This window comes from Suillus clintonianus (genome assembly GCF_016758775.1).
Source record: "Suillus clintonianus strain FC179 chromosome Unknown DEU56scaffold_123, whole genome shotgun sequence".
In the NCBI taxonomy this organism is placed as follows: Eukaryota; Fungi; Basidiomycota; class Agaricomycetes; order Boletales; family Suillaceae; genus Suillus; species Suillus clintonianus.
This window is the reverse complement of record NW_024539347.1, coordinates 62664-83228: the sequence shown is the minus strand read 5'-3', so window position 1 is coordinate 83228 and position 20565 is coordinate 62664. Positions and strand designations below refer to the sequence as shown.

At 48.0% G+C, this 20565-nt stretch overlaps 11 protein-coding genes across 11 annotated transcripts; 3 read left to right on the top strand and 8 right to left on the bottom strand.

Annotated features, from left to right (window-relative positions):
- Window positions 1-343: 343 nt before the first annotated feature.
- On the bottom strand, window positions 344-1855 carry DEU56DRAFT_984279 (Sir2 family histone deacetylase Hst2; the record flags this gene model as incomplete). Its single annotated transcript, XM_041359991.1, has 7 exons — window positions 344-947; window positions 998-1326; window positions 1380-1458; window positions 1515-1522; window positions 1581-1628; window positions 1679-1688; window positions 1742-1855. 7 exons carry the CDS (start codon window positions 1853-1855, stop codon window positions 447-449), a joined length of 1089 nt encoding a protein of 362 aa, XP_041202982.1. The 3' UTR covers window positions 344-446.
- A 38-nt stretch (window positions 1856-1893) lies between these two features.
- DEU56DRAFT_833814 (uncharacterized protein) lies at window positions 1894-3446 on the bottom strand. The gene is made up of 6 exons (XM_041354670.1): window positions 3197-3446; window positions 2932-3140; window positions 2654-2871; window positions 2397-2604; window positions 2270-2336; window positions 1894-2214 (listed from the first exon to the last, which is right to left on the bottom strand). Exons 1-6 carry the CDS (start codon window positions 3281-3283, stop codon window positions 2146-2148), a joined length of 858 nt encoding a protein of 285 aa, XP_041202981.1. The 5' UTR covers window positions 3284-3446; the 3' UTR covers window positions 1894-2145.
- Window positions 3447-3599: 153 nt separating this feature from the next.
- DEU56DRAFT_918094 (uncharacterized protein) lies at window positions 3600-4766 on the bottom strand (the record flags this gene model as incomplete). The annotated part of the gene is made up of 6 exons (XM_041358071.1): window positions 3600-3692; window positions 3748-3820; window positions 3870-4083; window positions 4139-4353; window positions 4410-4618; window positions 4677-4766. The coding sequence occupies 6 exons, from the start codon at window positions 4764-4766 to the stop codon at window positions 3600-3602; spliced, it is 894 nt and encodes a 297-aa protein (XP_041202980.1).
- A 928-nt stretch (window positions 4767-5694) lies between these two features.
- DEU56DRAFT_904600 (uncharacterized protein) lies at window positions 5695-6982 on the top strand (the record flags this gene model as incomplete). The annotated part of the gene is made up of 6 exons (XM_041356678.1): window positions 5695-5798; window positions 5834-6162; window positions 6222-6380; window positions 6440-6638; window positions 6735-6818; window positions 6894-6982. The coding sequence occupies 6 exons, from the start codon at window positions 5695-5697 to the stop codon at window positions 6955-6957; spliced, it is 939 nt and encodes a 312-aa protein (XP_041202979.1). The 3' UTR covers window positions 6958-6982.
- Window positions 6983-7386: 404 nt separating this feature from the next.
- Window positions 7387-8527, bottom strand: DEU56DRAFT_93120 (uncharacterized protein). Its single transcript, XM_041358709.1, has one exon. The coding sequence runs from the start codon at window positions 8292-8294 to the stop codon at window positions 7527-7529; it is 768 nt and encodes a 255-aa protein (XP_041202978.1). The 5' UTR covers window positions 8295-8527; the 3' UTR covers window positions 7387-7526.
- Window positions 8528-9017: 490 nt separating this feature from the next.
- On the top strand, window positions 9018-10334 carry DEU56DRAFT_833798 (uncharacterized protein). Its single transcript, XM_041354669.1, has 4 exons — window positions 9018-9238; window positions 9296-9595; window positions 9690-9911; window positions 9976-10334. The coding sequence occupies exons 1-4, from the start codon at window positions 9155-9157 to the stop codon at window positions 10102-10104; spliced, it is 735 nt and encodes a 244-aa protein (XP_041202977.1). The 5' UTR covers window positions 9018-9154; the 3' UTR covers window positions 10105-10334.
- A 493-nt stretch (window positions 10335-10827) lies between these two features.
- On the bottom strand, window positions 10828-11650 carry DEU56DRAFT_93094 (uncharacterized protein). The gene is made up of 3 exons (XM_041358703.1): window positions 11138-11650; window positions 10968-11074; window positions 10828-10914 (listed from the first exon to the last, which is right to left on the bottom strand). Exons 1-2 carry the CDS (start codon window positions 11494-11496, stop codon window positions 11020-11022), a joined length of 414 nt encoding a protein of 137 aa, XP_041202976.1. The 5' UTR covers window positions 11497-11650; the 3' UTR covers window positions 10828-10914; window positions 10968-11019.
- DEU56DRAFT_833793 (quinone oxidoreductase putative) lies at window positions 11510-13203 on the bottom strand. Its single transcript, XM_041354668.1, has 9 exons — window positions 13027-13203; window positions 12784-12957; window positions 12613-12718; window positions 12423-12537; window positions 12092-12330; window positions 11925-12036; window positions 11793-11868; window positions 11677-11735; window positions 11510-11624 (listed from the first exon to the last, which is right to left on the bottom strand). Exons 1-9 carry the CDS (start codon window positions 13135-13137, stop codon window positions 11597-11599), a joined length of 1020 nt encoding a protein of 339 aa, XP_041202975.1. The 5' UTR covers window positions 13138-13203; the 3' UTR covers window positions 11510-11596.
- A 64-nt stretch (window positions 13204-13267) lies between these two features.
- Window positions 13268-14931, bottom strand: DEU56DRAFT_833787 (uncharacterized protein). The gene has a single exon (XM_041354667.1). The coding sequence runs from the start codon at window positions 14625-14627 to the stop codon at window positions 13515-13517; it is 1113 nt and encodes a 370-aa protein (XP_041202974.1). The 5' UTR covers window positions 14628-14931; the 3' UTR covers window positions 13268-13514.
- A 1756-nt stretch (window positions 14932-16687) lies between these two features.
- Window positions 16688-18118, bottom strand: DEU56DRAFT_93042 (uncharacterized protein). Its single transcript, XM_041358689.1, has 5 exons — window positions 17892-18118; window positions 17524-17834; window positions 17340-17463; window positions 17074-17287; window positions 16688-17016 (listed from the first exon to the last, which is right to left on the bottom strand). Exons 1-5 carry the CDS (start codon window positions 18072-18074, stop codon window positions 16865-16867), a joined length of 984 nt encoding a protein of 327 aa, XP_041202973.1. The 5' UTR covers window positions 18075-18118; the 3' UTR covers window positions 16688-16864.
- Window positions 18119-19011: 893 nt separating this feature from the next.
- Window positions 19012-20196, top strand: DEU56DRAFT_864889 (uncharacterized protein; the record flags this gene model as incomplete). The annotated part of the gene is made up of 3 exons (XM_041355375.1): window positions 19012-19232; window positions 19285-19365; window positions 19418-20196. Coding segments are annotated over exons 2-3 (798 nt in total), but the record flags the coding sequence as incomplete, so codon positions are not given.
- Between the last annotated feature and the right edge of the window lie 369 nt (window positions 20197-20565).

The following is a 20565-nucleotide window of genomic DNA, read 5'->3' as shown; positions in this document are numbered from 1 at the left end:
CATGCATAACCCTCGTAATGAGACACATACGACGTGCTTGGAAAGCTTGCGAGAATTCCGCACTTTCAGTCGACGCATATCATCGCGAAGGTGTCACCTTCTCCTTGTACCTCTCAGACAAAGTCGGTGCGCTACCTTGTCAAATAGCATATTGCTCATTTAGGTGCAGGCAAAAGAAAGATGAAAGATCCCATCATAAGGGGAAGATGACCCATCCCGATCAACATCATGATCCGATGCTCGCAGATGGATATTTTCATTCAGACCTCTGCCACGCGGCAGTATCGGTTATTCTGACCATTTTGCCGGGGCCCGGAACAATATAATTGACCCCTAGTAGTTTCGCCTACAACATGTACTGCATTTTAGCATCGGAAACATGGATCCACAAGGAGGTACAACTTAAACTATACAGCGAGTATTCTGATCTCTATCAATTCGAAGCACTACAGCTTTCCCTCCGTCGGGGACTCTGCAGGGCTCGTCTTGCCCTCTTCATCTGATCCCAGTTCTACTAAATCACTCGCCTTGCTCTTAGCCGACGGCCCTTCTTCATCCTTCTTGTCACTGACATTGAGCGTCTGCTCTAAATCCTTTGTAATCTTCTCCACCTCATCCTCTACCGTTTCTTCCGGTTCCGGTTCCGGCTCTTCTTCGCCAGCCTCCAAGCTGTACTTCGTCTTTTCCCAAGCGGCACCAAGCTCCTCCTCCCATCCAAGCTCTTTGCATAGCTCACGCACAACATCATCACATTTCCCTAGAAACAACATATCGTTTGGCTTGTTAAAGTGGCCCACCTCGTCGAGATTAATCAGCACCCGAGGGCAGTCCTTCGGCACACGGTCCACAAGAGAGGCAAATGGATGCACAGTCAGCGATGTTCCCAACACAATCAATAAATCCGCATCTCGCAAATTGCGGATAGACTGGTGGAACTGATCGGGAAGCTGCTCGAACCATCAGTCACGCCGTATGATATCGAGAAGCTTAAACATACCCCTTCACCGAAAAAGACAATATCTGGTTTCACCAGGCCCCGGCACCTCTTCTGTTCGCACCTCGGGATCTCTATCTCATCACTCAACACCGCCTTCTTTATCTTCTCTGCATCAAAGGGCGTTTTGCACTCAATGCACCGCTGTGTGGCGAAGCTTCCATGTGCCTCGACGATCTTTTGCGCCGGCACTCCTGCGCGCCGCTCAAGTGTGTCTATGTTCTGAGTGAAACATGTGTGCAATAAGGAATGCGAGTGGAGGAGTGTTATGAAGCTGTGCGTGGGCGTGGGTCGGAAGCGCCCTGGGTAAAGTTCCTTGGCTAGTGTATAGACTAATAAACGCGGGTCAATGTCTTTCTTTGGACTAAGTACGGACAGAACGCACAGGGTATGGGGTTTTTCTTAAAGAACCCTATCTCGAATACTGCCTCAGGGAATGGCAGTTTCAGCCGGGCGAGGTTGGCCTGTGCCATGTTAATGATTCTCACTTGCGGTGCCGCACTGCATAAAGAACACTTACGTATAATCCTAATAGAACATGCGCTTTGATCTGCATTTCAGCACCAGACGTACAGGAGTGACTTACCTGTACCGGGCGATCTGAAGTCTGGTATACCGGCAGATGTACTCACACCTGATAACACACATGAGAAGACTGTAATATGGCACTACTAGTAGCCTCACCAGCCCCAAGCTTGTTTCGCCGCGTCAAGATGATTCACAACTTGAAGCGATAAGGGAACTCACCATAAGGAAAACATTCCGACAGCTATCCGACTTCATATATTTCGCAAGCGCCTTGAGATCATTGCCCTCTAAGATTCTTGGGTGTGCATCTGTGGTGTAGCCGGGCTTGGCCATGCTGCCCCTGAAAGTACGATTCCACCAGTCATATAGTGAGTGCATCTTCGCGGGAAGAGGATAATTACCTAGACGTGAAGGAGATGGAAAAAGGAAAGACAAAGGCTACGGAAAGTGATCTCACTGGACTCCTACTCCATACAGCATATCAACACGTGCCTAGATAAAAATGGGATTAAGGGAATCATGCTAATACAAAACATTGCGACGATGCTACAACATAATTGGGGAGATGAAATCATAATGGGGAATGACTACTAGAAAATTCATCACGAGCATGCAGGAATGGGTCATGGGTTGTCGGTTTCCAAAACGTTCCCCTGTCCCTCTGTGTTTACCGTCCATCCGTCGTCTTCGTCCTGTATCGGTTTCATCAATCTGCCAGACGAACAAGATCAAAAAGCCACGATATACCTCAAGTGAATAGTCCTCATCGCCGTCTTCATCCAGGGGGTCCCATGGCGCATGCACGTCCACCCAACTACCGAGAACAACATGTCAGATGGAGCGCATAGGGAGAAACGAAACTGATGATACTGACAAGTCATCCCCCTTGGGGTCAGGTACAGGAGACTCTCGCATGAGACGCCGTATCAATGGTAACTTGCGCTTGAGCCCGTACAGTGGCGTGAACATATAATCCTTGTGCTGCCCCTTCCGCAGCAGACTTGCATTCGTGTCCGACCACCACTGTTCGGGCTCAGTTCCATTCTCGCTGGGAGTAAGCGCCAAGGAAATCTTCTCTCCACCTGACCACTATAATGAGCAGGAGTACGAGAACAGAGTATGGAAACATACTTTTGTCAGAAAGGTAGATGGTGTAGGCGGGACATTTAAAGATGGTATTGACGATGTGCATGTCCTTGAGCTCTGGGACCTTGTAGAGCGTCTCTAAAATCCTGCCGCGCGGAACATATTCCTGTCTCGGATGATGCATGATCAAGAGGGCCCCGCGCTTGCCGCGCTGGAACTGCCACTCTCCTTTGATAGATGCTTGGGCGAGACCAGCGACATTCCTATCAAACCATCGATCAGCTCATGTCCTCGTCTGCACAGACCGTACGCAGAACACACACATTTCTCCGTCAACCCTGAGGTCGTTCCGCCGCACACCCATCGTGCATACTATGAAGTCGTCCTCCACAGCACCGGTCTCAGCAGGGAAATCTGCTAGCTTTAGTTTCCCGTCCACCTTATCCAGCAACTCCTGGAACTCCGGATCATAGATGTTGCCTTCGATGTCTAATTCTCCCGTCTCAGTATTCAGCCTACCATATGCGCCGACCTGTGGGCGAAGTCATAAATCGCAGCGACAGGACCCACGAGAGACGAGTCGCGTACTTGTACGGGTATAGGTGGGTCCCAGTTGGCCCACTTCGCTGTGGACTGTCTGATGAGATCAATGAATTTGCGGCCTGCGTTTCCCATTAATATGTTGCAGCGAGTAGTTGAGTACTAAAGAAAGAGCGCCGACTACGAGAACCGCTATGAGGCGACAGTCAGATATAGACTTATCATATGAAGAAATGAAGAAATGATGGGATTTAAATTTGAACCTCAGGACCTGACATGGACAGCCTGGGCAGGCGGTGCTAGCGTGCGCATAAGATTACAACGCAAACAAAGGTATCACATCACATTTCTATTACATACGTACTCGAACAGCCATTAACAAGTTATTGTACATTTCATACAACAGCGTCGACCTGATATAACAGCGAGAAAAAAACAACCTGACCAGTCATCAGTCATCCTCCTCCTCCTCCGGCTCAGGACTCGGACTGTATGGCACATATGGAGCGTCTCTTCGCGGGTTGTAGACATTTGGGTCATCGTACTTGGTACAGCGTCAGTCTCCAATGTCTGTTGCGAGAAACTTTCAAAGTACACACATCATCATCATACACCGGATCAATCTCGCCATCCTCATCGAGTGGCTCCCAAGTTGGGTAAGAATCCATCCAGCTTTTGTTCGATCAGCAATGCAATTGAAAGATAAGACGAAGAGACCTACAAGCCTGCATCCTCAGGGTCTGGAGTAGGTGAATCGCGCATTAGGGGACGAATCAAGGGGATCTTGCGCTTGCAAGTAAAAAGTGGCGAGAATACGTAGTCTTCATCCGTTTTAAGTTGAAGGTGTTCTTCCTGTGTGTTAGTCCACCAGTTGAGCCCTGTCTCGTTCTCTTCGCCAGATTTCGGGAGGAGCGCCAGTGAAACCTTCTCGCCGGCTTATCATTCACACTTGAATCAGACACGTACATCTGACGATAGGAATAGACGTACTCTTGTTAGACAAGTACACAGCATAAGCACGACATTTGTACACTGTTGGGACGATGCACAAGTCCTTGAGCTCCGGGACCTTGTAGAGCGCTTCAAACACTCGTCCTTTAGGGAAGTGCTCTTGACGGGGCTTGTGCATCACGAGGATCGCGCCCCGTTTGTCTGGCAGAAACTGCCAGTCTTGTTTATATTTTGCTTTGTCAAGGTGCTCGACGCTACGGTAGCGGAAATCAGGGAAGTTCTCCAAGGGTTGACTGTGTCAAAAGCTCACTCGTTTGGCCCAGGACTGAAATCCTTGGGCCTGACGCCCATAGTCCCAACAGCAAAGTCTTTCTCCTCATCGTCGAGTACCGGCGGATAATCGGAGAGCTTCAACTTCCCATCGGTAGCATCGATCAACTTCTGAAACTCAGGATCGTACACGTTTCCTAGAACATCCAATCTGCCTGTCTCGGCATTGAATCGACCGTACGATCCAACCTAGATCATACAGATCGTCGGTAAGATGATTTCTCACACAGAATGGCGTTGAACTGACCCGAATGTCATCTTTTTCGGGGCTCCAATTTGCCCACTTGGAAGTGCGCTGGCGTATGATGTCTACGTATTTCAGGCTTGCGTGCAACATCGTGGCAGAGGGCAAGGTATGAAAGACGCGCAACTGCTGTGGCGTCCAAGAACTTAGACCTATAAAAGTAACAAGAGCACAGGTAAATGTCAACACAGGAATGAAGTAATCATGATATCTCACTTCAGTCGTAGCGCTCGCGCGATAACGCAATCATCCAAGGTTCTAGAGTCCGAATCTGCAGAATTTAAATAATAGATAAGATGGATGTGGTATGACCACGTTATGCATCTTGACTTGGACAAGAAATTGAAAGATTCAGTAGTAACACCGGACAAACGAACCAGAGATCACAAGACCGCGAATATCACACTGCTTCAAGTTATTCTGCCAATTGGATCCGGCGCATCCTGGGAACGTGCGTCAAAAAAGTGACAGACTCGGGTTCCGAATCTCTGCCCAAACTTACAATTCAGTTTCGACGAAAAGACTGGTACTACCAGTAATGTTCTAACACCGAGTCCAATGGGTGGATGCTACTAGCATCCACCCATTAATATTGTCAAGTGACGTATCGCCGAGCTAGGTATGATATCTCCTCTTGTGACTTGATACGGTCAAATGACAGTTTTGTGAAGGCATCTAGAATGTCTCCCTCGCCACGGTTATGACGCGACGACGCCAACGAGGTACTACTATCCCGATGTACTAAAACACGCATTAGTTGGCAAAATTTGAACGCCCATGAACCATATCTGTTGCAGTAGCAATGCCACGCTTTGCTTCACTACACCGTTATCTGGTAGCGTTTGGTTCTAAAATGTGTTCAACGGCAGCGTCGTACTACCGCAGAATGTATAGGCAGTCTGCGCACGTGGAGGTCCCTGTTGACAATGCATATCAAACTGCGTTGTTGTTGCTTGTTTCCACGGGCTGGCTCCTATTCAAATTGCTCCTTTCGTCTCCTATTTGCTCTTCTACGATATCCATGGCCACCAAGTTTGAAGCCTTCGATGACAGCGCATCCACTGTTTCCAACCCACCTCCCTCGTATGATGCAACCTCCGCATCCGCGCCAGCAGATTCCGTCCTGTCCAAACGATCAGTATTTTTTCTCTACAATCCAGGCAAAAACGTCGTGCCACAGTTCTGTCTCGCATCCGTGAAATTGTCTCCTCTCCTAATTTCGACCCTTCCTCTGCTGGGTCAATTGTCAACTCCTGCGCTGCTAATCTCTCAGCAGCAGAGTTCTCCAAGCTCCTGCAACGACCCAATATCGAAGATCACACGGCGCTGTATTGGGCGATTGTCAACAACCGGCGAGAAGCCCTTTGGGCGTTTATTAAATTCATTTCCAAATTCTCGCCTGCTTGCTCTTCCGAATTGCGTCTTGCATGCATGGCAGTTAACGACCATGTGTTGTTCACGCAGCTGAATTTGAGCAGCTCAATGAGTCGTGAGTACATCGTCATAAATGACCCGAGGAGCGATGATTAATTCACCATGCAATATCAGCCAAGGAAGAATCTTTAAGACGCTTTTTGGGATGTCCGCCAGATGACATCGAGGTGAAAGCACTGGGGGATAACTGCTTCATTGCTTCTTTCCGCTTCAGGATGTTCCAGAAACGTCTTCGCACTGCGCAGGAATTGAGCGCAGAATTCGTTGCTGGGAGTATGTAGTCCATGTCATTTCTCTTCTTTGCATTGATAGGAATGCACTATTCCCTGCAGGACGTATATGGGTGCTGCGCTTTTTTTTGGGACAGGAAGGGGTGTGGCAGGTTGAGTACCGACTTTCAGAGCATAGCTTGCCATTGCATCCAGACGTTTCACTTCAGATAGAGGCCCACAGGAAGTCGCCCGACTGTGTGGTCCCCAAACCTCTCGTCCTGGACCTGCAGTTTCCGTCGGACTTGCTTGTACCTAAGGGGTAGGTCTACTATTCCCACTCATTTGAAGCTAATGTATACTGAAGTTTCTTATTCCTATGCGACTATCTGGTGCTCCCCTGCTGGTTATCACGCAGATCACCTTGGCTCTACACGAACGATGAATTCTGCGAGAAGATCACCGTAATTTGGCAGCGGTTAGGTGAATGGCTGATGGATGAGTAAGTCTTCTTCCATCGTATCGATTGGCATGTGTTGTGAGTATCCTTGAACTGACTTGGTCTGTGTTGCTTTAGCCACTCTGTATATGTAAACTGTCATGGCATTTTAATTATGACGATGAAGATAAAGCTAAAATAGGCGGTCAATATATTTATATTCCAAGAAGTCGATCAGTACAAGCTTTACCGGCTGGTGAACGTGCCAGCCGCCTGGACGTTTCAACTCGTCTTTTCATGATTTCTCACAAGAAGCCCAGCTGTATCGCAGTTCCACTTGCACGTCGTGCCATTGAACGAACCACTCGATGTTGTTGTGCAAGATGATGAACTCTCAGATATCATCCTCGTCAAATCCGGACCTTAGGAATTGACTTGCGACCCCGTTGGCAGCGTCCGGATGGATTCCTGATCGCTTGGTGTCATAGGGTCGTGTTTATACGTGTCGCATCAGAATCTATCTCTCGTGAGCTGACTCACTCTAAATTTCGCATCCATTAATGGTACCCGTCCACAAGCGCAATATCGGGGACGTCATTGAGGGAGATTGATTTGCGATCTGGTTTGAGTCCATTATATCAATGTGTGTGAGTTCCTTGAGCCCCTTTGACAATATCTTACAGAAATATCCTACGGGTGTGTGCAATAATACGCAAAGCAATACCACGTCCTGCTAGCCATAGCCCTCCCTGCGCAATCAGGTAGTTAGCCCTATATAACCCTCGCAATACGTTCCACAAAATCCAGACCCTCTGGCGAAATGACCCCCTTCCATACTTCATCATACTCCTCCTCTCCGATACACTGCATCACGGTCTCCGCATGATATCCAGAAGAGAATGCGAGATAGCACACCACCACCGACATCACATCAACTGCACGATCTGCTGGTGCGACAACAAGTAACTGGACGTTGAAGCGCGGAGGGTGAGGCTTTGGAATGATGCGGCTCGAATACGGCATGACCAGGGAAAGGTAGTCCCGTGCTGCACAAAGCTGAGAGGCGTTGAGCGCTGTGTAACCCGCGCTTCTCCCCTGCCCCGGGCACTTGAGCGTCAGCTTCTGTGTCCTAAAATAACCTTCCATCGTTTCCTCGCTCCTAGAGCCTGATGCTGCAATATCTTCGACAGGCTCTATTCGCAGGACGTGGCTGAACGGCACCCCAGCTTCCGCACAAAGCGTATCGACTTCATGTGCGTCGGCGAATGCGACGTATAGGCCCTCCAGTATTTTTTCCAGGTGGTAACTCCTAGAAAAACATTCCAAAGGTGCGTCGTAGTGGACAAAATTATGCCACTCGGGATGCGCGGTGCGTGGTGCCACTTTGGTGGCGGGCATGTTACACGTTACAGGGCCATGGGAGAAACGTTTTAATGTAGTTTGAACTGTGAGTTGGACGGAGCAGCGCTCTCGGAGTGGTCTTTGAGTTTTGACAGGGGGATGGACATATACGGGTGTTAAATCATTTGTTGACGGCATGGTGAGAATTAGAACGAGGTGAGGTGTAAGAAATGATAGTTAATGGTATGAGTGCGATGATGGGCAGATTTACAAAGAAGAATATAAAGCAACGCTCATTTTATCCTTTGAAGGTGTGGAAGTTGTGGCACTTAGTCCACATTCCACAAACATTCCACACATCAAAGCAAATGTGGCAACAGTGACCTATTGATCAGACCACACAAAGGGCTGCTTCACGGTTGGAAGACGTACTGTGATATACTGTGAATCTGGAAGAAAGAGGCTCGTATCGTCGATACCAGTATACTAGTGTTAGTTTCGCCGCGAGGTCAAGTGAACCAAAACGAAGTGCCGCTTGCTCCGAGACCGTTCCAACTTCCGATGATGAGGTCGGACAAACCGGCCTTCGGGTTGATGCATCGAGGACAGATCACCTTTGGCTTGGACAGGGGAAAAACCTTCTGTCTGTTTTCATCAGCGGCTTGATGTACCTCTCGAGCATCCGTGGTCCGATTGCGAGTATAGTTAAGGTGGTATGTTGCGTACCATTCCGTTCTGCGATTTGCGTAGGATTCTTACCGTTCAGTCTTCGTCGTTTGGAACTATGTTACTTATTCAGATCCGGGGTGCACTCCATCGCGTCGAAAGATGTCAGCCATGGTGGGGGACAAACGATCTGTGGCTGACTAACGCAAGTTGATGTTTGACTTACATAATAAAAATAAAATAATGACCACCCTAACTTCACTCAGGTCCCATAGCCACATATTCAGGTGTCGCATAATATTAACACTAGAACTTGTAGTTCCACAGCACGACAGTGGGACACTCGCAAGTGATTTGATCTGCTAGTTGCACAATTCTGTTCCTCTAAAATTATGGCTTTATCATCACCCATGAAAGACTACGAGATATTCATGTGCACGGTCCAGAAGCCGCCCGAACCAGAGCAAAGCTTTGAGGTGCGCCAATATTACACTGATCAACCATCGCTTCGACTCAATATTCTACACCCTCAGGAGCTACGCGTGAAGGAGTACATCAAAGCATACACAACGACCGGTCGATCACCAGCACCAATCCCAGATCTACCAAGCACCCCAAATGCTAGACATGCACTCGGCTTGCCACAACTATTTGCTCCCATTCAAATAGAATCGACTCCGAGCATGAGCCCTACAGGCATTCCGGCCGAGAAGGCCATAATAAGTCCAAATGATCTGCCCACCATCCAAGTATTTCAGTCGACTAAAACACCAATCGACGGGCAATTCCAAAGCATCACAGCACAGACTACTTTCAGTTTGTTCTCATATGAGGTATGTAGCCATAATATCGCGCACCCGCGGCCTATTTTTCTTCATTGCTCCAGCTACCGACTCAGGAATGTTGACGACCGCCTATCGAATCCAGGAATTGCGGCTTTATGCATATCTTTCGGGAAACATCATGCCTCCGACCCCACTTCCATCAGATACACTCTCTTTGAACAACGCGCCCGCACAGGTCGTGCATCCGTTTTACTCCAGTGATTCAGCAGCAACCGCATTCGCGCGCGCCACCACCAGCCCTGACGCTCCCGATGCCTACATGAGCATCACGACGTCTCTCAAATTCGACAAACATTCATTCGAGGTATATGTTCCTATTTCTGACGTATTCCGTGCGGATGCTCTCATCTCTGTTTTGTGTACTTTAGGAGCTTCGGTTAGCGTGCCTTCTTGCTGGCAAAGAACTTACTTCAATTGAAATTCCGACACGTGGGTTGCCTCCAGCTCCGGCTGCCCTACCCCTCATTGGACGCCCGCGGGGTGAAACACTCCGATAGCGAATCCTATACATTATTTTCGAGCTTGGCTGTTGTCTGTGCCACTTACCGTATACCATCATCGCTTCGTACTATCATCGTTTGGTACTTGTACCGCAGAATGTTGTTGTTCTGGGTAATGATCGAGAAGTCTAATGTACACAACATGTATTCGAGTCAATCTGGATCTGGGGGTCTTTGGGGTGTATCGATTAATTCATTATTGACTTCTCTTGTCGTACGGGTGTTTGCAACTGAGGCAACAGTCGTCAAGTCATGCAGATCATCATCTGAATGAAGAATAGACTATACTGAGATCACGAAATAACTGATCCACAGATCGACGCGGGCTTGTAAGTCGAATACTGACAGTCACACAATATTAATGTTGCTATTTTTCGAGCGCCACATAAGTAGGTCGCGTGCCCAACCTTCCTCCTGGAAACATTAAACTGGATGGGAGAATTCACCAACTTAGCATGAATACCAACCCACGCAATATGCCCTTCCCCGCTCTCAGTATAAGCGCTTATGCCCTGGGTACACTCACTTTCTTTGTGCTTGTCGTATTGCCAGGGGCTATACATAGACCCAGAAATGAAATGGCAGTGTATTCTCAAGTGGTTGATATTACTAGGTAAGTTAAAATTTAAAAAAATGAATTACTCTTAAGTACGTGTGTCTGGGAGAAGCAGGGTTTGCCGAACTTTGGGAACGCATTATAATGAAATAACTATAGTTAATAGGAAACTTTTGGTGGCCTGTAAGGTAAAAGGGGAATAGTAACACACTAGCGGGAAACACTGAGACCCAAGACGATCGCGCGTATTGCTTGTGCACAGTCAATAATGCTGCTCCTTTCGACTGACAGGATACAGACATACCCAGTGACTTCCGGAGTCTGTGATAATGACGCAACAAGGTAATACTGCCATGTCAATACAGGAAAACGCACATTTTCTGGCAAGAGATGAACGCCCATGAGCCATATCTACAGGGAAGGACACATGTTAGCTACGTCATAGACATGGTAATAAGAATCAAGGATACGAACATTACACAGGCGGTTATTTGACTGGTCACGAATTTCGTTGCGGAAGAGAAAGAAGCGAAGTCCAACACAAGAACCGATAGAAACAAAGAAAATGCCGCAAAGAGGCCCCAGGCTCCACAATGAGGCAAGTGCGAAGGATAGTAATGGAAGTGCACAAAGCATATAGCTCGACACAGAGGTCCCGAGGAATCACCGTCTTGTAACGACAATAGCAACGAAAAGCCAGCGAACAATGTTACATGAAACGGCACACATTCTATACTGCCACATACTGGGCTTGACCCTTGAAGCTTGAAATTTGTTTGATTCCGGGAGGCCTCGTTGTTCCTATCATCGGCTTGATCTGGGGCTCGTTGCATATCAATCAAATGATATCCATAAAAATACACGGTCAAATCAACAGAAGAGTTAAGGAATCCTTGATGGACTCCAATCTTGGCTAGTACACCGTTTGCGTTCTTACTGGACTTCGACGACGATCTTCCCGCTAACAATCAAGTCTCGATCACCGTTTCTTCCAATGGAGACAGAGTGCTCACCTATTCTTATTGTCGACCATCTCATGATGAGCACTTTGGATCTCTGTCCAAGGATACACCTGTGGAATTGTATGTCCGTGTCCAACGGGATGAGAAGAGCAGAAGAACAAACTCACTTTGTGGATGTAAGTCCGTATCGGGCCACCTCCGTTGGCGCCAGTTACCTTATCGATTATCTCGCGGAAACTTGAGCTTATATGATGAGTTAGTCTGGAAGAACATCACATCAGGCAATATTATGACAATACCTTGCGATGAGCTCGGTTTGGTACTGTAGACTACGGGAACGTAGCGTGGAACCTTGAATGCGGAGACGCTTGAATATAATCGCACTGAGGTTGACTGAGGGGACCTCGCTCCCTAGCAGACCTTTTAGTTACCAGGTTTCGGACTGTAAGACATAATAAAAGCCTACCACTCAAAGTAGCCAACATCGTCATCCTTCCATCGATAGCGAGGGATTCGATATTCTTAGCCCAATGACTTTGTCCAACGAAATCTATGACAATGTCGACACCTTTGCCGTTGGTCGTTTTCTTGACCTCCGCTGCAAAGTCTTCGGTTCTGTAATTGACTGTATGTGTCGCCCCGTTAGGAATGGACCGCAGCCAATCAAGTTTTTCTGTGGTAGATGCCGTAGCAGTAACCGTTGCCCTGTGAACACCGTGTTATACGCATTCAGCAAGAACGTGCAGAACAACATTGAAGGCAGCGAAGGCCGGAATACTGAACACCGGAACACTCACGCTCCTAATACCTTTGCTATTTGGATAGCCGCAATTCCTACACCAGAAGCGCCTGCGTGGACCAGTACATGATCGCCCTTCTTGACTTCCCCGTACTTCACAAGAGCTTGATAGGCTAGGAAATAGTCCCAGAGTGATCAGAACCAAAGATGACCCGCTTACTTGGCTGACTCGGATCTGCCGTGCTCACCAGTAAGATAGTTTTCTGGTAGGCTTGCTGCCTCCACCCAAGATAAGTGACTGGGCTTCTTCAACAAGAGTCCTTCGTCACAGTTTATGAACTCCGCATAAGCTCCCTGAGATACCCGTGTCAGTGTTGGTCAGTAAAGAACATACGCTTTGACTTGGTCAATCGACTAACGCCGCCCACAAGACCAAATACTTCATCCCCAACAGCCCATAGAGTCACTCCTTCGCCGAGCTCAGTCACACGTCCAGAGAACTCCACACCAAGAATGGAGGATGCACCAGGGGGAGGAGGATAGTTACCCTCACGCTGGTGTTGGTCCATGCGACTAAGGCCAAATGCGACAATCTACCACGAGGAATCCATGCCGGACTACATCGATTCACGTAGATCGATAAGATGAAGAAAGGCACGGACCTTAACTAAAACCTGTCCCTTTGTTAGGACTGGCTTATCTGCCTCTCCAATGTAGAGGTTTTCAATGGGACCGTGCCCGCCTTTGATTAATATGGCGCGCATTTTGGACATAGTCACTGTAGCGCTGGGTGTCATGGTTCAGACGATCGTCGTTCTTTGTGTGATTTAGTACGCGTGACATAGATGATCTTCTATCAATTTGAAGCTTGTACTGATCAACTTCTTGGAATATAAATATATTGAGCGCCTCGACTCTCGAGCTCTAGTAACCAAGAGTCGAATTCATGATTACAAACTTATTACAAACATGCAATAAACAAGCACAAGTACAGCACTGAGTGTAAACAAGTAGAGTGGCTAGGAATTAACAAAAGAAAAATATTGAACCCACAAGCCATAAGAATGGAAAGAGGCTACGTGCTAACGAAGAATAGAAAATTAACAAAGACGGATAATAAGAGCGATAGACAAAAAAACTTCTTCGAGCGCTACGAAATCCTAGGTAATCCACGCGCCCAAGCCTCCTCCCAATCAAAGGAAAAACTAAACTGGGTGGGAGAATCCTCCGACTTCGCGCGAACATCAATCGACACAACACACCCTTCCCCACTCTCAGTGTAAGCGCTTATATCCTTGGGTGCCCAGTGGGCTGACTGCGGGGGATCGAACAACGTCAACAGCTCGACGTCCACATTCCCCTCACGATAACTCGTCTCCACAGCGACCGTGAGCACAATACGGGGGAGGGTCAGCGAGACGGATTGAAGGCTTTTGAAAGAAGCCCATGGGACGCTCGTCATCCACTCGGGGAGCGGGTATTTCCGATGTTCCAAGTCGTCAAAGCAGGGATCATAGGTAGGGAGTAGAAAGGCTTCTGCTTTTGTGGGGGAGAGGAAAGTGAGGCGTGAGATGGAGGCGAGCAAAGCGGATCCTTCGGCAGTGCTTGTGAGAGGGCGCCATCGATTGAATTCCCCGACTAGCGTCAATGTTTTGGTGTTCCAGGGAGGGGCGGAACATTCGTTGTTATTATTCATGCAGATATGGGAATTCCACGTGGACTCAAGACAGCCGTAAAGAAGCCACAGACTTTCAAAGTCAAGCGCGAGGGAGGGTGCGGATAGTAGCACTGGAGCCAGTAGGCTGAAGTCAATGTTAAGCTCAGGCGTGATAGATGAGGAAAAGCTGCGGTGCACGGGAGCTTGTGGGGGAGGTTCGCAGATTTGTCCAAACCAAATCCTGTCTATGTAACCTGCGTAGTCGACATGGAGGTCGCTTCCTTGTTGAGCGTATGCGTGCTGCATGCGCAGAGCGCGCACGAAAGTCGTGACGTTTTTGTATTCCGAGAGCAATACTGTGCGCAGAAGTTGAGGAAGGGCGGTGCGTCTGACGATTTTGGAGACGCTGCATAGCGAGAGGGCAGATGCATATGGATTCTTCGGCACATTGTCGTCAATTTTGACGAAAGTAGGTCTTGCAGCGTGTGAAAAGACGAGAAGGACGAGCTCCGTCGAAAGATTGGCAAATATGAATGGAGGAGTATCTTCTGGAGAGGTGTCTTGCATGATGAGGTAGAAGGGTGTGAAGCAGTTTAGATGGTGCATAAATTTTCGTTGAGACGCGCCTTATAAACCAAATGCTCATGATCCATATGCGGATTGTGGTCTGGGATAAAAAGGGTGCTGAATGGCAAGGGTCCACAGTCACTGCGGCGCACATTTTCCGAGTCCACAGCGGAGATCTGCCAGCGCATCTGAGGGAATATGGACCGCTGCGGTTGACGCGTAGTGATTGTTCTGCAATACGCTGTGGCAGGCTGTGATTCCGTGGAATTTACTTACTATTGTCCACGAGAAAGTTCACTTGGGCCTGGCCGCTTGGTGGATACAAAGTTGTGGCCGAAATAGGAAGCAAGCGAAGAATGAAAATTGCTTCCGTTGTCGGAAATTTGTGAAAGTGGTTGCAATAAGGTATTCTTTAAATGAATTTGGTAGGTATCTTGCGACATTTCAATATATTGCAACAATATGGCAAGAAAGTTGCAACGTGCCGAACCATTGCCGTACCATTGTAGGTCCATTGCAATCGATTGCAATGCAATTGCAACCGCATTTCTATGGCAATTTAAAGACCGACTCTATTATTTAAACCCATTTCAAAGGCCATTTTGCCTTTAAACCTTGAAATGCCTTGCAAGGCGCTGAAATCCAAATTAGGAATTTCCGACAGTTACCAGCCCAATCGAACTTTCGGTTAACCGCCGTGACTCAATAAGGCTTTCCCTTTGTACGTATCCACCAGTGAAGGCGTTTTACAAGCCCTCTGAAACAACCTGAAGCACACCCTGTCGACCTAACTGTATTACTTAGTACCTCATGTCCGCCAGCGTGGCCGCGAGACCCGGTCGGAGGTGGTGCGTGTGATATTACGTCGATTGAAATTTGGCTGTAATCGTTTGGGCGCGTCGTGCCGCACAAATACTTGGCTGTGTGCCGGAGTTCTAGACTTCTTACCTTGGTACAGCACCCTGGTTTCAATCCATCAGCTCATGAGCAGGCTACTAACGGATTCGAAATGGGATGATAGGTTCCCCTGTAAATCGTTTATTGACGACGCTCTGGCTGATTCCAGGTCCAAAGGCAGCGAGCCTTCATATGACGATGACAAGGATTGCATTCACTGTAAATTGGTCTGTCTACGCATCGATTACTCAAAATAGGTTTTCAGAAACGGCTCCGAGACGTCAAAGTGTTGCAGAATCTTTGGTATGTCAAAGCCCTTTGATTCCCACTCAATCTTTTTGCTTCGGGTGCTTGGGTGCTCAGACAAATGAGCCTCAAGCCCTTTTATCTTGCTGGCGAATGTCATATTCTTTCATTCGTACATTCGCATCATCATATCTAATTCGAAAACAGTGCAAACACCGACGCCTCAACCACTGATTTGTCAAGCGTTACGCACATCCAATCTACATAGAGGTTTCCATGGAGCTCTTTTTGCGTTCAAGTTTTGTAAGCCGTTCTTGTGGTTAGGTGGCTGGCTTTTGATATAGTGGCACAGTGTTGCGGCCTTACTGTGAATGATTTACCGCCGATGTTCCACTGTGCTCGAGACAATAGTTGTTTACGACACAGCGATGTACGTTCAGGAACAACTCAGTACTCAACCAGAACAAGATTCAGCATGTGTAGGTTCAGCGTGTGTTGCATTCGGAAATTTCACCCCAAGGAAGTACAAGTCAACTGAACTTGCACAAGGCCGTGACATGGTGGCGCTCAGCAGGACCTCGTTACCAAGCTCAAAGTTGAATTCCAGTTCCCTCAGCGCTTCCCCTAGTAAAATAAACAATCTTCTGCCATCACACTTATACCTTCTACGTATTGAGGGATGCTGCATGCATGAAATCTCAGTGACATCTCGGGCGGCAGAATCAGACGAAGCAGGCACCGCCCCTTCGGTGATGAATACTTCATTTCATCCCTCGTAGACCGGTAGTCATACAACTCCGGATCCAGTGATAACTCATGAAGTCCCACCCGATACATGCAATAGTTCTACGACATCGTTTGATAAGATAATGCAGATGAAGCGGGGAACCTTGGGTATACAGGGCGAATGACATCTGTGGCCAAAAATTAGAGTGTGTCAAGTTGTGCGATTGGCATGAGTGGTGGAGCGAGGTAGGGACAAGATGAAGCGTGCGGTCACATTGTGCCTGTATGTAGGATTGTCAAGATAGAGGAAGGAGGCACATGTGGGAATGGCCAGTTCCGGGCCGACATTCAGGACGAATGGGTCGGTTTACAGATTCGAGTGAAGGGGCCGTGACATAATGACAAGATTAAGGCGAGTCAGAAAAGATAAAGGGAAGACCCTGGTGACGCTTCCTGCTCTTCTCGTGGCGTTTGCAGTCACTCTGATTGATGAAAGCCTGATTACAGCCGGGAATATTGCAGACGAATGGTCGTATACTAGTGTGAGCTTGCATATGACCTGTTACATTCATTTTAGCGACACTGCATAGAAGTTGATTCAGGTGATAGAACTTGCGCTCCAAGCTAAATACAGCTGTGAAGGTCTGCCCACACTCCTCGCACCTATGGGTGGCGTCGTGGCGTCGACGTCGTTGATTGGCTTCAAGCATCCCTGGACTCGCAACAGGACGAGTCATGGTGGAGTCCGAGTGTGAGCGAGGGTACCGATAAATAGCCGGGGGTTGGAGATAAATAGTGGAGACTTGACTGAGACTACGCACGTGCTGGCCCTGAGGGCAGCAAAAGTTAAAGGTGACTAGCGGGGTTTCATTATGCACATACAACTTGCTTGACATGGAATTTGCGAATAAGGTGCATCTCTGCGTCCTTGGCATGATTGGAGCCAGTACTCTCCATCGCCTTGCGCAGATCACGGGTGATCTGAAAGCGCCGTTTGCATACTCGACTTCCAGAGTTCAAGTAGTTAGGCATCATTATAACCCAGAAGAAAAATAAAGGTACTCACCAATCTATCGAGCAATTCCCACGTTGAAATGGTTTACTGACAACCTCAACGCCAAAGTGATTCCACGTTTCACAAAAATGACATTGGTATTTTGCTTCAAGTTGGAGTGATTTCCTCTCCTGTTCAATAACAACCCTCATGACAATCTTCGTACCCGGTTCGATTGTTGGCCATCCATAGTGTCTCAATTGGGTTACTTGCGTGCCCTCGTCAATACACAAATCGTATTGTCCCTCCTCCATATACCGTCTCTGGATTCGAGCTTCAATTGACTCGCGTTCAAACAGAGCTTCGAGCATCTTTTTAAATTGCTAGAAAAAAAACTAATGAGCTTTTCTCGAGACTAAATTTACACTTGCGATGCGGACCTGAAATGTGGTGCAGAAGTGCTCCGATATCTGATGTTCGTACCCTGTTGCATCTACCAGTGTCACGCCTAGCTGCATGACAGTTTGGGGCAACTGTGCAGTAATTGGTGCTACAAAGGCCTGTCGGCTCTGCATTGCCACAAGCTGCGCCCAAACTTCGTACAAATCATTTTGCATTTGCATTTGGGCCGAAAACTAACCAAGTGGAGAAGTGAGTGAATGAAAATAATCCCTAAAGAGAATAACGCAACCGAATACTCTAACAGATAATGGTCTATTTCACTGGAGCATCCAGCGATAGTTTGTGTGACGGATGTACGTGCAAGGACGCGTCGTTTGTCAGTTGATCTGAAGTCGCTTGCAGTACGCTGATCAGTGTGAATCAATTGCAAATTCAAGCAAATTCAATTATAAGGCGTAGTAGTATCTGATCAAAAAACCTCTCCGGGATTCTTCACGAGGATCCAGGGTAGTCGACGCGTTGCATAAATGACAGATAGCCGATGGAGTCGTGATGTCAGGCCTTTACGGTCGGCCTTATTCTGAATACTTGTCTGCGATGATTTTACATCAAAGGTCCTCGGAAATCAGATACATTCTCACATTTATTGTTTGAAGAACTGCCAATAATCCACCGATAGCAGTTGCCATTGGCACCCCGACAAGTGGAATTGCCCCTGCAGCAGCCTGTACCACGGGTAAAGATAGTCGAGCCAGGTTGGATACTTTCGCAGGCAAGAGATATCCCTGACTCAGTGGAAGATGTTTGTCCGTTCGTCGCAGAATGCCTCAAACGAAGTACGATGACCTTGGGCAAAACCTTGTCCCACGGAAAGTCATTTCGATTCTAAGACGGCGGCAATATTTTGTCGCAGGGGAAGGTCAGACTCTAGGTCAAAGTCAACTTGAACTTCGGAGCAGAGGTGAAGGTAGGAATGTGATTGAGGATACATCATCATGCGGCTACGCACAATTGCCATGAAGGAACCACGAGCCTGTAATCTACAGCTCGACCCCGAGCTGATTTGAAATTTTGAACAGCCTATACTATTAAATGTCTCCGCGCCAACCTGTGTTTAGCTGTTCGGAATCGGAATCCGGATGGCGCTTGCTATGAATACCACAATCATGATGTCAAATACACAGCAAGTCAGCAAGTACTACTGGAACCAACTGAAATCATTCGATCTCACGCAGACGCTACCTTGAAATTTCCTCCACAGCTTGGTCGTATTGTTGCTCGGCGGCTCGTCATCGTTGGACAGACTTGCTAGTTGCTAGACATCGTTTCAGGACTTACTCAACCCACCCTCAAAAGATCCAAGCTGCCGCAGCTGTTTCGTACGTCTTCCCTCGAGATAACATTGCCCATATGATGTCTAACCTGGTCCAGACACCAGCACTGTTGAACACTTTCAGTCAAGATTAATATCAATCGACGCTCAACCTTTGTCAATGAGTTACCAGGATCAATGTCAATACTTCCATCTCTTATACCCTATTTCGCTCTCTAACATCATTGACAGTTCGTGGTGATCTTCGATCATCTGAAGGAACATGGGAGAAACTTTCCCAGGTCACTGTCAAGGGTGCTGAATACAACTCCCGTGAGCGCCAGCCCCATCCAAAATGCCTTAAAGAGACCCGGGTGGACCTTCTCGACTACATCTATGGATTATTGGACAAAACAGATAAGAGTCGACTCATTTGGCTGCACGGCACGGCGGGAGTCGGAAAGTCCGCTGTTGCGTTCACCGTAGCTGAAAGGATGAGAGGTCTGAAAGTGACAGAGCGGACGAATGTCGAAAAGCGACTCGCGGGAACATTCTTTTTCTCGCGCAAGCACACGAAACGCCGCACGACTGGATATTTCTTTGCGTCGCTTGCCTACCAACTTGCCAGCAATTTCCCCAGCATCAGGGAGGATGTGAACAGAGCCATCCTCGAGAATCCCGCCCTTCTAGATCCTGACAAGTCTCTTCAGGATCAGATGGAGGCATTGTTTCTCCGACCTCTTCGGAGGCTTCGATTCAGACTGAGCGAGTCTTTGCCTTTGGTGTTTGTTATCGATGCCCTTGACGAATGCACACCCGAATCACTCGATCCTGAATCCCTCGATGAACCCACCTCCGAAAGCGAGCTCGCTGATCTCATCTCCCTGCTTGGCGAAGCTCTTAGTGAACCTGATCTGCCTGTCATCCACATTCTGCTCACGAGTCGCTCGGAAGAGCATATCCGTAAAGCTATGCAAACCGAAGAGATGCGCTCGTTGGTGTACGAGATACCAGTGAAGACTTCTGGGAAGGGTGTTGCTGCCACCATCTCATTAGATGGCGCAGACGTTGACAATGATATATATGTTTTCTTGCAGCATTCATTCAGAGAGCTGGGCAGTCGCCATTCCGATTTCCCACAGCCATCAACAGATCAACTTGCGCGGCTGGCGAGCCGAGCGGGGAGACGTTTCATTGTTGCGGCTACGATGATGAAGTTCATTGATGATCGAAACCATGATCCCCGTGATCGACTTCAGCTCATGCTCGAGCTAACGAGCGAAATGCTACCAGGCACAGAGGTGTACAAGTTGTACGACCGTATCCTCTCCACATGTGCCGACCCGAGTCTGGCATATCTACACTTGTCTGTCGTTGCTGCCCTTGCGGACCCTCTACCA

Coding starts and splice junctions, on each gene's coding strand:
- DEU56DRAFT_833814 (XM_041354670.1), bottom strand. CDS start 3,283: ATGGGAAACGCAGGCCGCAAATTCATTGATCTCATCAGACAGTCCACA. Junction 2,605..2,653: donor CATCTACCTTTCTGACAAAA/GTATGTTTCCAT, acceptor TATAGTGGTCAG/GTGGAGAGAAGATTTCCTTG. Junction 2,215..2,269: donor ATGAGGACTATTCACTTGAG/GTATATCGTGGC, acceptor AAACCGATACAG/GACGAAGACGACGGATGGAC.
- DEU56DRAFT_93120 (XM_041358709.1), bottom strand. CDS start 8,294: ATGCCGTCAACAAATGATTTAACACCCGTATATGTCCATCCCCCTGTC.
- DEU56DRAFT_833798 (XM_041354669.1), top strand. CDS start 9,155: ATGGCTTTATCATCACCCATGAAAGACTACGAGATATTCATGTGCACG. Junction 9,596..9,689: donor TCAGTTTGTTCTCATATGAG/GTATGTAGCCAT, acceptor TATCGAATCCAG/GAATTGCGGCTTTATGCATA. Junction 9,912..9,975: donor TCGACAAACATTCATTCGAG/GTATATGTTCCT, acceptor TGTGTACTTTAG/GAGCTTCGGTTAGCGTGCCT.
- DEU56DRAFT_93094 (XM_041358703.1), bottom strand. CDS start 11,496: ATGCAACGAGCCCCAGATCAAGCCGATGATAGGAACAACGAGGCCTCC. Junction 11,075..11,137: donor CAAATAACCGCCTGTGTAAT/GTTCGTATCCTT, acceptor CCTTCCCTGTAG/ATATGGCTCATGGGCGTTCA.
- DEU56DRAFT_833793 (XM_041354668.1), bottom strand. CDS start 13,137: ATGTCCAAAATGCGCGCCATATTAATCAAAGGCGGGCACGGTCCCATT. Junction 12,037..12,091: donor GATGTTGGCTACTTTGAGTG/GTAGGCTTTTAT, acceptor AAGGTCTGCTAG/GGAGCGAGGTCCCCTCAGTC. Junction 11,625..11,676: donor ATGGTCGACAATAAGAATAG/GTGAGCACTCTG, acceptor CTTGATTGTTAG/CGGGAAGATCGTCGTCGAAG.
- DEU56DRAFT_833787 (XM_041354667.1), bottom strand. CDS start 14,627: ATGCACCATCTAAACTGCTTCACACCCTTCTACCTCATCATGCAAGAC.
- DEU56DRAFT_93042 (XM_041358689.1), bottom strand. CDS start 18,074: ATGCAAATGCAAAATGATTTGTACGAAGTTTGGGCGCAGCTTGTGGCA. Junction 17,835..17,891: donor ACTTCTGCACCACATTTCAG/GTCCGCATCGCA, acceptor TTTTTTTTCTAG/CAATTTAAAAAGATGCTCGA. Junction 17,017..17,073: donor AGCTGTATTTAGCTTGGAGC/GCAAGTTCTATC, acceptor TGAATGTAACAG/GTCATATGCAAGCTCACACT.